At 39.3% G+C, this 12,334-nt stretch overlaps 3 protein-coding genes across 4 annotated transcripts; 1 reads left to right on the top strand and 2 right to left on the bottom strand.

Annotated features, from left to right (window-relative positions):
- si:ch73-71d17.2 (RPA-related protein RADX) lies at positions 1 to 5,029 on the top strand. 2 transcript variants are annotated; one of them, XM_057345294.1, is made up of 15 exons: positions 1 to 627; positions 794 to 945; positions 1,128 to 1,299; positions 1,650 to 1,758; positions 1,852 to 1,943; positions 2,028 to 2,153; positions 2,262 to 2,369; positions 2,459 to 2,632; positions 2,820 to 2,941; positions 3,026 to 3,099; positions 3,183 to 3,251; positions 3,373 to 3,422; positions 3,935 to 4,237; positions 4,369 to 4,521; positions 4,731 to 5,029. In XM_057345294.1, the coding sequence occupies exons 1-15, from the start codon at positions 27 to 29 to the stop codon at positions 4,850 to 4,852; spliced, it is 2,427 nt and encodes an 808-aa protein (XP_057201277.1). In that variant the 5' UTR covers positions 1 to 26; the 3' UTR covers positions 4,853 to 5,029. The 2 variants fall into 2 exon arrangements, with proteins under 2 accessions (XP_057201277.1, XP_057201266.1); XM_057345283.1 differs by having other exon boundaries at positions 2,025 to 2,153.
- A 40-nt stretch (positions 5,030 to 5,069) lies between these two features.
- On the bottom strand, positions 5,070 to 9,646 carry amdhd1 (amidohydrolase domain containing 1). Its single transcript, XM_057345634.1, has 9 exons — positions 9,502 to 9,646; positions 6,982 to 7,088; positions 6,828 to 6,892; positions 6,389 to 6,666; positions 5,930 to 6,155; positions 5,695 to 5,819; positions 5,528 to 5,621; positions 5,275 to 5,435; positions 5,070 to 5,183 (listed from the first exon to the last, which is right to left on the bottom strand). Exons 1-9 carry the CDS (start codon positions 9,636 to 9,638, stop codon positions 5,078 to 5,080), a joined length of 1,299 nt encoding a protein of 432 aa, XP_057201617.1. The 5' UTR covers positions 9,639 to 9,646; the 3' UTR covers positions 5,070 to 5,077.
- A 668-nt stretch (positions 9,647 to 10,314) lies between these two features.
- snrpf (small nuclear ribonucleoprotein polypeptide F) lies at positions 10,315 to 11,958 on the bottom strand. Its single transcript, XM_057345609.1, has 4 exons — positions 11,839 to 11,958; positions 11,220 to 11,345; positions 10,639 to 10,703; positions 10,315 to 10,556 (listed from the first exon to the last, which is right to left on the bottom strand). The coding sequence occupies exons 1-4, from the start codon at positions 11,839 to 11,841 to the stop codon at positions 10,490 to 10,492; spliced, it is 261 nt and encodes an 86-aa protein (XP_057201592.1). The 5' UTR covers positions 11,842 to 11,958; the 3' UTR covers positions 10,315 to 10,489.
- Between the last annotated feature and the right edge of the window lie 376 nt (positions 11,959 to 12,334).

The following is a 12,334-nucleotide window of genomic DNA, read 5'->3' as shown; positions in this document are numbered from 1 at the left end:
TATTATTATTATTGCGTCAAACAAACATGGCCGCGCGGTTAGGTAGTTCGTCTGAGTGCTGCACACTCAAAAAGGCTCTAAATAAATTAATATCCAAAACCTCTACCTCCCCAAGGGCACGAACCCACTCGGAACCGCTGTATGTGATCTCACTGGAGCGCTATGGCAGAGACCCGGACTTCGAGATCCGTTTTCCGGACGTTATTTCGATGTCAGAGAGTCTGTTTGACGCTACCATCACTGACGGAGACTGTAAAATCCGCGTCTCTATGGATCCCAGTGTCAATAGACTCATCAGCAAAAATAAACTGCACTGCGGGTCAGTCATACGGAACGTGGAGTTCAGCCGCGGAGAGGACAACGACGAAGACGGCGGCTCGTTTCACGTTTGTAATCTGGAAGTGGATAGACTCTGCGGCGGTGACGCGGCTCTCCGGGCACTGTCATCTGTGAACGTGAGGTCCATTCCGTGGATGGGAGGAAATTCGAATGCAGGTCCCCTCAGAGCCCGCAGAAGCTCGTACCTGCCGCTATGGAATAATCAGGACTTTTACGGAGAGGTGTGGCGGGACACGCCCCCCTCTGAACACGGTCCAGAAGAAGACGACAGTGAGGATGGAAGAGAGGGTGCGTAGCCTATGAGCTGCTTAGTGAACGTATTTGTTAAGATTATATTTTAATAATCTGCCATTGGTAATCAGTAAAATACTATAAATGATCTGAATCTGTGTTTATACAGTAAATATGGTGTGAGGTTAAAGTGCTGTTGCTAATACATATCGTTTTCTTTTAGATACGAGGTCCACAGTTTCACTCTCTGTAATACGCAGGCGTTTCTTAAATGGATCTCGGAGATTCCCCGGAGTGTTGTGTGTCCGGATTTTGCACAAATACAGACTGATGTATTATGGGAAAACAGATCAGAAATGTGAATGTCCCTATAAGGTTAGATGTCACATGACATCCTTCCCTACAGTATGTCCAATTTCTGAGTGATTGTATTAACACAGTTTGTTTGAACAAATATTTATATATATACATATTGTTTTAACAGTTTATGTTAACTTTTCAAATAATGTACAGTTATGTTGTTAGTGTTATTTCTCTGTCTCTCCTGTACTCGTAAGGCAGAGCTGCTAGTCGGGGATGGTTCATCCAGTGCTTGTGTGGTGCTGTGGAACACACTTTGTTTGGACTGGCTTCGAATCCTGCAGCCTGGCCAGGTTGTAAAATTGAGTCGCTACAGAGTCAAGGAAAGTTACAACAGTCGCTCAGGGCAGGAATCAGAGCCACAAATTGGTACATCAGATATTCTAAACACATTTATAACAACGACTTAAATATTTTTTTAATTGTATGCATATATTATTTCAGTGCCATATTATGTGTGGTGAATGTTGTATGTACATGTGATGTATACTGTTTATTAACAAATGATCGCAAAATTAAATATTTTGGCCTTTACAGCTCTATGCATATATTATTTCAGTGCCAAATTACGTGTGGTAAATGTTGTATGTACATGTTATGTATACTGTTTATTAACAATAACAATGAAATATTTTGGCCTTTACAACTGTATGCTTTTACATGAATGCAATAATTCTTCCCCGCTCTGACTGTTTTATCTATTTCTGATCATCTTTTAGAGATCAGTCTTAATTCCAGGAACCCCCCTGCTCAAATTTCTATCATCCCTAAGAACCAGATTTCCCCAGATTGGCTTTTGCCAGACCTGCCTCATACGTTTATCTGCGGGTTTGTGTACAGAACAGTATCTTAATATCCTTTGAAGTCTCGTATCAGAATTAAAGATTTGCCTAGCAGAGTCATTTGTATCATGTTTTACAGGCAGGAACTTCCTTGTTGTCCACATGGCCACATCTGCGATGTCATTGGTGTGGTGATTTTCATTGGTCGATCAGAACGTGTCAGAAGCCAAGGTGAGAACGTAAGGTAGATGCAGAAAAACAAAACATTGAAGATATTTACACAAGCAATGTATATAAATGTCTGTCTACTAGCAGATGGGCAGAGGTCGGAGCTTGAAGAGTATCGATGGCTCCAGTTGGAGGGTAGAACTTCAGATAGGCCAATCATGATCAAGCTGTTCTCCACATCACAGCCTGACATTCAAAGCCGAATCTATCCAAGTAACCAGTCATTGCCTCTTCTTTCCATTTGCCATTTACTCTCTTTGTGCTGTTTTTGTTACACATTACAGTATGTACATTTTTTTAAAAGTCTTTTTTGCATTCTAGTGGCACTACTTGTCTCCACACGGTTAAAACTTATCAGAAGTGCCATGGACAGAAGTACATCTTTTGAATATCTCACTAATACATCATTGACCCAGGTTTACTGCACAGGTAACAGATAATCACACACATAATCCATGTGGATTCATGAGATGTTTCATTTTATTGGTGATTTATTGTTATTGGTGATTATTTTACAGGCACGGGCTCTCAGCCTATGATGCCGTACAAAGGGGTACGCCCAGTCCGACAGTTCCTCCAATGGCTGAAGCAGGTAGACGAGGGAAGCATGCTAGAAAGGGCTGTGATTGGAGGATATTTTAGTTACCCACCTCTTCCTGTTTCATTGCACACTTTCATGGAAAACAGACAAGGTGAGATGCAAAAGAGAATGAAGTAAATGTGGAGTTTGCCGGTGTACGCTAAAGCAAAATTACATGGAAAACCAAGCGAACAGTGCCCCCTAATGGTAGTCCGTAAAAATAACGAAAACAAATGCAATGTTATGCAATGCTTTAAACTCTTTCAGTGGTATATGATCTTAAGTGTATGTCTGTGCAGGGGGAGCTGGTCTCATCAGTGGAGGAGAGATGAAGTTAGAATGTGAGAGGATGAATTACAGAGAAAGGCAGAGATTCACTATTCAATGTGTCATCACTGCAGCCTGTTATCACCACAGAGAGGTTCAGATACACACACAGTAACTAGTTTCTCACAATTCTACACATTTAACAAGAAAAACCACCCCAACATATTCTTTTATACAGGACAGCGGGCGAACACAGTATACAGATCTTCCATCCGCTCCACTGAGCCCTAGAGTGCCACGGCAAAGACAGGGGTTTGTGTTTAGGCTGTAGTGGGCATTACTAATGTGATCAGTAGTGAAGTTTGTTTGTAATTGTTTTGGGGTTTGCACTACAGGTCTGAACCTCACAGGACAACTATGAAGAGGAAACTTTTTAGCAGTGGGCCTACCACTCATAGAAAGAGGTATGTGTGTGTGTGTGTGTGTGTGTGTGTGTGTGTGCGTGTGTGTGTGTGTGTATGCGCGTGCGTGTGTGCAATTGTGTATATAAATGCAGTTTTTGTGATGACTGTCAGTTTGTTTCAGGTTAGCACCACCTCTGCAGCCACCTGCAATAGAAGAGGATACAGAAAGGGGTATGACAATTTCAATAATTTTTGGAGGTGTTGAAAATGAGCATGTATGCTAAAAGCATATAGTTTGTCCAATGCAATTTTGATGTCCAGGTCCAATAAAACAAACAAACAATAACCACTCCAAATACACAGACACTTTTTCCACACCCTTGGAAGCTACCTACAACACTGTTGAAGGAGTAGTTCACTTCTAAATTTGGGGGCAGATTTTGAAGTGAACTACTCCTTTAAGGTGTAGCATCCTCAACACAAATTTAAAATACATTTCTTTCTTCCATGGACCACAACAAACACATGTTACGGAGGGTTCACACCAAGGATGATAACATCGATCTTTTTCTGCTTTTGTTGTGATGACGTTTTTTAAATGATGAATTCTTGAATAGATAAAGTGTCCCTTATATAAATAATATAATTTTAAAATATTTATAATTACTGTCAGCTCAGTTTCGAAATAGTGTGTTTATATTTATGCGCCAATCTGTCATGACTAACTGTCATCATGTTTGCAGATTTCTCTCTGTTCGACGGCGCTATGGAGTTTCTGGTTGGTGAATGTGACAATGACAGTAGCGATGAAGATGATGACGGAGACTTTTCGACTCCGCCCACAAGTCCCTTGACCTCACGTCTTGGACTCTTACGTGTTGCCATTGAAACATTGCCACGGGTTTTTTGTTATGAACGACGGCACATTCAGGCTGCTGCTGTGGGGATGCAGGCTAATAGCTTTCACAAACTCCTCCCACAAAGAGAGTTGGAGTCATTTTCTCCTGCCTCCTGCTACACAGGCTACTTTACCCTAACAATGAGAGGTACACATTTGATTATAGTTTGTCGTTGGATGCACACTGTCCGTTGTCAACTCTTAACTGCTGTGTTTGTGTTTCAGAGAAGGGATGCTTTTAGTTTTGTAATGAAATGTTTCTCTCTGGTGTTCACGTAGCTTTGTCAGATGGAGTGACTCTTGATGTTATTTTCCTGCCTGCTGTCCCTGGAAACCTGCACTGGACGTCCCTCCCCCTTTCACACGATAACTCATGGGAGTCTGTCTTATCACATGGAGGGTTTTCACCGCATGTCCCACCCCCAAGCCCAGGCAAGTATGAATTTACCGGATGATGAAACTACAATAAGGGCAGTTTATTGATAGTTCCTTTTAACTCCTAAGTTTGCCATTGAAATTTGAATTCTCTGGTGAGGCCATATTGCATTCTATACTCTTTCTAGCATGGGGGTGATATAAGGTGAATTTGTTTGACCTATACTGTAACTCCATAGCATTAAATCCAGTTTTTTTCACCACAGCTGACCTGATCACTAAAGCCGACCAACTGACCAATCAACGACTGTTGTGTGTGTTAGAGGCATGTGCATTAGGTGGAGAGAAGGTGGAACTTGTGCTAAACCGTGCATTCCCTTTACGGTAACAGAGAAACATTATGTAGATGTAAAGACAAAATCGTGTAAAAGATTGTGCATCGGTTGTTGTATAACATTATTTATGTTTTTTTAAATGTATATATAATCGAACAAATGTACATATTTTATTATTATTTATTTTGTTATTAAGTAAATTTAAGTGACAATGCTAATTAAATTTTACCACATAATCTTTTGTAGTGTATTGAGATTCATTAGCTAGATGCTCAACCTTAAAGGTTCAATACTTTGTTATTCTCGTAAACAATCTCTCCTTTGATAATGATGTATCTGATAAGCTCTTGATGGCCCCCAAACTGGTAGATCAGATGTTCCCACCTGCATCAGAGAGAAAAGGAAGTAAAATCATCATATACAAACAGTCTTATTTAAATGTAAACAACTGGCATTGCCATGCATCCAGGTTTACCGTGGTGCATTGATGATCAGAAGGTCTCCCTGTTTACCGATTTCAAGCGATCCATGCGTATTCGATCGGTTAAGGGCATACGCTGCATTTATGGTGCCTGCAGCTAGAGCTTCCGTCATAGACATCTTCATAATAACACAGGCCAAGTGCATCACCATAGGCTAATAAACACACACACACTCATTGGAGGACTGGCCTAATTATCATGTTTATGTCATTTTGTGGTTATGTGTAAAGTGTGTGTGATGGTCACCATTGAGCAGCAGTAGGCATTAGGGTTAAAGTCACTACCCAAAGCTACTATAACCCCAGAATCAAGCATTTTTCTGGCACGTGGTGGAGAAAGCCTTAAACAGACGCAAGTAACATCAAAACACTAATCTTGTAAAAGGTTAATGCTTTAAAGTTGCAATACTTTACCTTAAAATGTAGGCAGTGGTGGGCAACAGGACTGCTGATGTTTTAGAGGTTGCCATGGCAGCAATGCCCTCATCTGTTACTTCTTCTAAATGACTGATGGCTAAAGCCCCAAGTTCTGCCCCGAGCTGCAAAAGTATAGAGATGATAGAAGAGACAGAAATGATTGTGTTAAAACAGCATCCTATAAAATGATTAGTGCCAGAATAGTATGCGAGTGTGCAGAATGAATGCATACTATTGCCGAGTTCATGGGATGGAGTTCATCACCATGGAAGTTGATGTTGAGACCCATGTCTTTGCCTGCCTCCAGAATGCGACGTGTGGAGCTCAAATCGAACACGCCTTTCTCACAGAATACATCAATGTTGTCCACTTGCAGTTCACCTGAAGCCATTTGTTTTTTTAGCACAGGCAACTGCACTGTCACAATGTCCTGAGTGGCTTCTTCCATCGTTTTACCTCTGAATAGATAAAAAAGTTGAAGTTATACAATTAAGAAGGCATGTATTTAAAAATGTATTGCAATTAAAACACTCCTTAGTAACAACCTACCCTAGCAACCACACAAAAACTCCTTAGAAACCACACAACTCTTTACACAGATATCTGTACATCTGTCTGGCATTTAATCTATCAATAAAACTTAAACATCAGGACAGAATAGTGTAATGTTAAATCTCCTTAGAGTACATACTTGGGTACTGCATGGGCTCCACAGTGTGTTGTCGATATCCCGATTGACAGTGACTTCTTTGCTGAGTTGATCACCCTCAGCATCTTCAGTTCGGTGTCAAGGTCCAGTCCGTAGCCACTCTTACACTCCACCAGCGTAGTTCCAGTTCTTACCATACGCTCTAGGCGGCTTTTCAGCTCCTCTAAAAGATGTTTTTCAGTTGCTGAGCGAGTGTGTTCCACTGTAAAATGAATGCCGCCTCCTGCTTCATGCAGCTCCATATATGTGGCACCGGCCAGCTATACATAGACAGTGTTAATCCTTAGTTAGATGCATTAGAAATAAGTTTGGGAAATATGTTTAGGGTGTTAAGATACCAACATGTCTTTAAGGTTCTCTGTTTTACAGTTTAAATTGCACAAGGACAATAAAAATGGATGGAACTAAAAGAGAGTAAAACCTTCATAGCAAACTCATGCACTCTGTCTCCAGCCCACACTGGATGTGTATGTGCATCAACCAGACCTGCAATAATGTTACATTTTTTAAAATAGGAATTGTCAATACTGAAGGAACGACTGCTTATTTTGTGTTAACTTGTAGATGTAACACACCTGGGAGAACACACATGCCGGAAACATCCAGAACTTGGTCAAACGTTGTTCCTTTGAATTGAGACTCAATGGTGTCTGCTGGTCCAACAGCTTTAATTAGTCCATCACTACACACAGGTGTTTCACTATATTAGTGGGATATCTCACAGACTTTCATGGTAATTACAGTACATTACCTTACATTTTGGCATTTAGCAGATGTTTTTATCCAAAGTCACTTACAAAGGTGAGAAAAAGAACACCAAGTTTTTCTGTTGTAATTACGTTTTCTATCCCCTCACCCTAAATCTATCCCTCACACAAAGTACAACTGAAGTACAACATCATTTGTTTTATTTAAGAGCTGTTTTCCTATACAGGATTGGGGGTGGGTCCTTACAAGTCATTTTGACACTGTCCAAGAGCAATGTGAAAGACTGACAGCATGACAAGACACATGAAAGCTGTGATAAAAATCAAGGTTATCACATAAAAATATTTATTTTTAACTTCCTAAATACATGTACAAATATTACTGTTGTATGACCTAAAAGTGAATATAAACGTATTTTCTTTGCCGTATTTGAGGTCTGAAAAAACAAGAGTATACAGGTGCTGGTCATATAATTAGAATATCATCAAAAAGTTGATTTATTTCACTAATTCCATTCAAAAAGTGTAACTTGTATATTATATTCATTCATTACACACAGACTGATATATTTCAAATGTTTATTTCTTTTAATTTAATGATTATAACTGACAACTAATGAAAATCCCAAATTCAGTATCTCAGAAAATTTGAATATTACTTAAGACCAATACAAAGAAAGGATTTTTAGAAATCTTGGCCAACTGAAAAGTATGAACATGAAAAGTATGAGCATGTACAGCACTCAATACTTAGTTGGGGATCCTTTTGCCTGAATTACTGCAGCAATGCGGCGTGGCATGGAGTCGATCAGTCTGTGGCACTGCTCAGGTGTTATGAGAGGCCACGTTGCTCTGATAGTGGCCTTCAGCTCTTCTGCATTGTTGGGTCTGGCATATCGCATCTTCCTCTTCACAATACCCCATAGATTTTCTATGGGGTTAAGGTCAGGCGAGTTTGCTGGCCAATTAAGAACAGGGATACCATGGTCCTTAAACCAGGTACTGGTAGCTTTGGCACTGTGTGCAGGTGCCAAGTCCTGTTGGAAAATGAAATATGCATCTCCATAAAGTTGGTCAGCAGCAGGAAGCATGAAGTGCTCTAAAACTTTCTGGTATACGGCTGCGTTGACCTTGGACCTCAGAAAACACAGTGGACCAACACCAGCAGATGACATGGCACCCCAAACCATCACTGACTGTGGAAACTTTACACTGGACCTCAAGCAATGTGGATTCTGTGCCTCTCCTCTCTTCCTCCAAGGAAATGCAAAATTTACTTTCATCAGAGAACATGACTTTGGACCACTCAGTAGCAGTCCAGTCCTTTTTGTCTTTAGCCCAGGCGAGACGCTTCTGATGCTTCCTGCTGCTGACCAACTTTATGGAGATGCAGATTTCATTTTCCAACAGGACTTGGCACCTGCACACAGTGCCAAAGCTACCAGTACCTGGTTTAAGGACCATGGTATCCCTGTTCTTAATTGGCCAGCAAACTCGCCTGACCTTAACCCCATAGAAAATCTATGGGGTATTATGAAGAGGAAGATGCGATATGCCAGACCCAACAATGCAGAAGAGCTGAAGGCCACTATCAGAGCAACCTGGGCTCTCATAACACCTGAGCAGTGCCACAGACTGATCGACTCCATGCCACGCCGCATTGCTGCAGTAATTCAGGCAAAAGGAGCCCCAACTAAGTATTGAGTGATGTACATGCTCATACTTTTCATGTTCATACTTTTCAGTGGGCCAAGATTTCTAAAAATCCTTTCTTTGTATTGGTCTTAAGTAATATTCTAATTTTCTGAGATACTGAATTTGGGATTTTCATTAGTTGTCAGTTCTAATCATCAAAATTAAAAGAAATAAACATTTGAAATATATCAGTCTGTGTGTAATGAATGAATATAATATACAAGTTTCACTTTTTGAATAGAATTAGTGAAATAAATCAACTTTTTGATGATATTCTAATACCATCAAACCAGCAGACCAGCGCCTGTATACATTATATATACACATAATGAGAATGTTATGTAGGCATTACTATAGTTCTTAAAACCACTGTTTTACATAAAAGTATTTCAAGTGAAAAAGTAAAATTTACTGTATACTTATTTTACATATTGGATTGTTTTTATCTTTGAGAATGTGGCTGACTTTCAGGAGCCAATTTATCAAAATAGTTTTTCAAACCATTAGCCAAATAGCAATAGCCAAAATAGTTTTTCGAACTATTCACCAATGACTCAAAATGTATGTTTTATGTAAAACAGGAAATATAAAATACTACTTTTTAAAATCTGATTTAGCAGAAACAATGTCAGGTAACACAACGTTACTAAAATCACCACACCATCAGTTATATTAAGAGTAAATCTAACTTACTGTCCAATCACCACACTTCCATTCTCAATGATAGCCAGACTCTGCATCTCATTTTTGGTAAGGTACTTTTCAGCATTTCTACAAACCAAGACAACTTGCTTTGCGTTCTTAACCAAAGTCTTGAAACTAGTAGACATTGTGAGAGTTCAGTGTTAGTGTTTCAGGCGAGAGCTCAGAGATAAAAGAGTGGGTAATATGTAGCAAAGCCCAAAATTAGGTAACTTGACCAAAGGTCAGTGAAAGGACAGTGCATAGATATGTCACAACTGGATCCTTGATTACATGGTTTGAATTATCTAAAAAGCAAATTGTACAGCTCATGAATTTCAAATACTATAATCCAATCCGAGGCTGCAACCATTACATTATGAATAAAAACCTATTTCTAATGATCCTTAAATCATTATAAAACAGTTAGTTCCAGTCCTTGATTCTGATTGGTCAAAAGCTGTTCGCAATAAAACACAGTCATAGCTGCTTCAGTGCTTCCCCTAACAATTCTGTTTATCACTACACACTTTTAGCAAAGTAAACGAAACATTCTGTTTCTGTTCAGTCGATCAGGGACTCTTCTTTTCAGCAGAAGGAAGGCCTTTTAGTCATTTTACATCATGAAAGTTGCACTGATACATATTTTTAGGCTTTAATATTTGTATTGTATGGTAACAGTTTAATAAAAGCATTTATCCAGAATAAAGCACAGCCTCTTGTACCTGACTGCTTACATATACCCCGGCCCTTAGTGCTACATTTAACAACCCTGACCCTGAATATTGGGCACAATTTAAGTCAGAAAAAGTCATGACAAAAATATACAAACTGCACAATTTATTAGTCATCGTGCCACCAATAACTTTTACAGTGTAAAAAATAACAAAACTAACAATTTAATAAGGAAAATGTATCACTCTCACATAAAACCGAGACACAATGCAAACTGAGCAATGCAACTTCCAATCCTGATTTGACAAAGAAATCAATCCATTCTTTATTCTCTCATCTCTCCATCTTCTTCCTCTTCTTCTACTCCTCTAATGTACAAAACATTATTACATCTGCAAAAAAAGCATCAGGTTAATTACAACAAGGATTTCCCTGATATAACGGTCATATATCGAGTTGCAGTCTAAAACTCACCTGATGAGCACCTCACCAAGGTGACCTGCTAATGCTCCATCCACATACTCCTCTGTGTTGGCCAGCTAGATACAGCACAGAGACAGATCAATTAAAATGGGATCATTCGGCAATCTCCTCTTTGTGTTGTCAATAGAATGATTTACACCATTTTGCTTCATATATGGTATAGACAGTTGGAGAAATTCATTGGGGGACTCTATGGGGACATGTTTTATATTTTTAACAGATGCAGAAAATGCCTCATATTTATATAATGTTATTAATGTGTGAAAGAGGCAATTTCATGGATAAGAGATGGAAATCCTCTACACTCTGCCCCCTTATAATACATGAAAAAGTCGTAAATGATGCGTGTGTAAAGAGGCATACTTAAACACAACAAGGTAATACAATGTGAAGTCATCTCAATTATTTTACATTGATCCTATTTTTCAAACGGAACCCTTCACAGTGTTTCAATTCAGCTAGACCCATCACAACCACCACGAGAACAGAAAATTGTGTAAACATTATTATTTCACATGCAGATAAGCATAAGTGATGAATCCACGTAACATGTATTACATTCTGACACTTGCCTGCATGTTCATGTATCCGTCTACTGATACCAGATATCCCTTGTACTCCATACCCCACTTCAGCTTCACCATCACGGGTTTACCCGTAAGACCGTTCAGAAAGGGCTTGGGGTTCAGCGGCAAACTCTGTAGAATAGACACAAATTTAACTAAGTTTAGTGCCGAGTTGAACAATTCGTCTAATGTAATAGATGCTAAAACCTAACGTTAGCAAGCTGCGTACTTAAACCGTAGCCTACGTTCTGTGGCGTTATCAAGGTACTCGAAGGCACTTTGAAGAACACACACACACACATATATATACACACACACACACACACACACATATATATATATATATTTATATACACATATATATATAAAACCACGAGTAATACTGTTGTATGTGCCTTTTGGGTAGTGTAGACAGCAAGTTACCACGACCCGTTAGGATAAAAAAACAACCACAGGAACAGAGACAAACTAGTCAAAAGGAATCCGCTAAACAGAAACAACGACCAGTTTACGTTACACATGCTAACATGCCAGCCTCATTTACAGCTAAGTGATGAATGAAATCTATCACTCTCAAACACCATCTCAAATTTAAATATAATATACGTGATCCTTATAAACCTACCATGTCTGGACTGTTAAAATTATATTTTAGAAGACAAAAATTGTGTTTATTCAAATAGCATAGGCTACAACAGAATACTCGCAAGCCTTGCCGCGAAAGAAGGAAGTACAGCGAGCGCACTATGAGCGCACGGGGGGAGGGAAGAGTGCGTTTTCCCACAGCGCTCTCTAGAGTAGTGGCATGAAAAAGCACCTTTTAAGTTTATCATTGGGAGCTTATGTGAAAATGAATACATTTCAAATGTGAAAAGAAATACATTTTGATGTGCTTAAATAAATAAAGAGAGGTTAACGTTTCCTTGTTTAAAAACAGAATATCCTGGTCAGTTATTCTAAGCGTCAGTGATTGGGTACTTTGTGAATGAACCAAAGCTTAGAAAAAATGCCCCAAAACCCACGAGAGCAGATTAAAGCGGAAATCTTTTGCAGGTCCGCATTCCATAAGAATTTTTTTTCATAATTTCCGAAAATGTCCGGTCTTTCATCCTTCAAATCTA

This window comes from Triplophysa rosa, linkage group LG1, assembly GCF_024868665.1.
Source record: "Triplophysa rosa linkage group LG1, Trosa_1v2, whole genome shotgun sequence".
NCBI lineage: Eukaryota > Metazoa > Chordata > Actinopteri > Cypriniformes > Nemacheilidae > Triplophysa > Triplophysa rosa.
This window is presented reverse-complemented; position numbering and strand designations above follow the sequence as displayed.

Excerpts from the sequence above, each read along its gene's own strand:
- amdhd1 (XM_057345634.1), bottom strand. The coding sequence starts at position 9,638 with ATGTCTACTAGTTTCAAGACTTTGGTTAAGAACGCAAAGCAAGTTGTC. Across the intron at positions 7,089-9,501 it reads GGAAGTGTGGTGATTGGACA|TGATGGACTAATTAAAGCTG; the intron begins GTAAGTTAGATT and ends ACCTGTGTGTAG. Across the intron at positions 6,667-6,827 it reads TGCATGAGTTTGCTATGAAG|CTGGCCGGTGCCACATATAT; the intron begins GTTTTACTCTCT and ends GTCTATGTATAG.
- snrpf (XM_057345609.1), bottom strand. Across the intron at positions 10,704-11,219 it reads ACGGATACATGAACATGCAG|CTGGCCAACACAGAGGAGTA; the intron begins GCAAGTGTCAGA and ends TGCTGTATCTAG. Across the intron at positions 10,557-10,638 it reads CTTGGTGAGGTGCTCATCAG|ATGTAATAATGTTTTGTACA; the intron begins GTGAGTTTTAGA and ends CTTTTTTTGCAG.
- si:ch73-71d17.2 (XM_057345283.1), top strand. The coding sequence starts at position 27 with ATGGCCGCGCGGTTAGGTAGTTCGTCTGAGTGCTGCACACTCAAAAAG. Across the intron at positions 628-793 it reads CAGTGAGGATGGAAGAGAGG|ATACGAGGTCCACAGTTTCA; the intron begins GTGCGTAGCCTA and ends GTTTTCTTTTAG. Across the intron at positions 2,154-2,261 it reads TCAAAGCCGAATCTATCCAA|TGGCACTACTTGTCTCCACA; the intron begins GTAACCAGTCAT and ends TTTGCATTCTAG.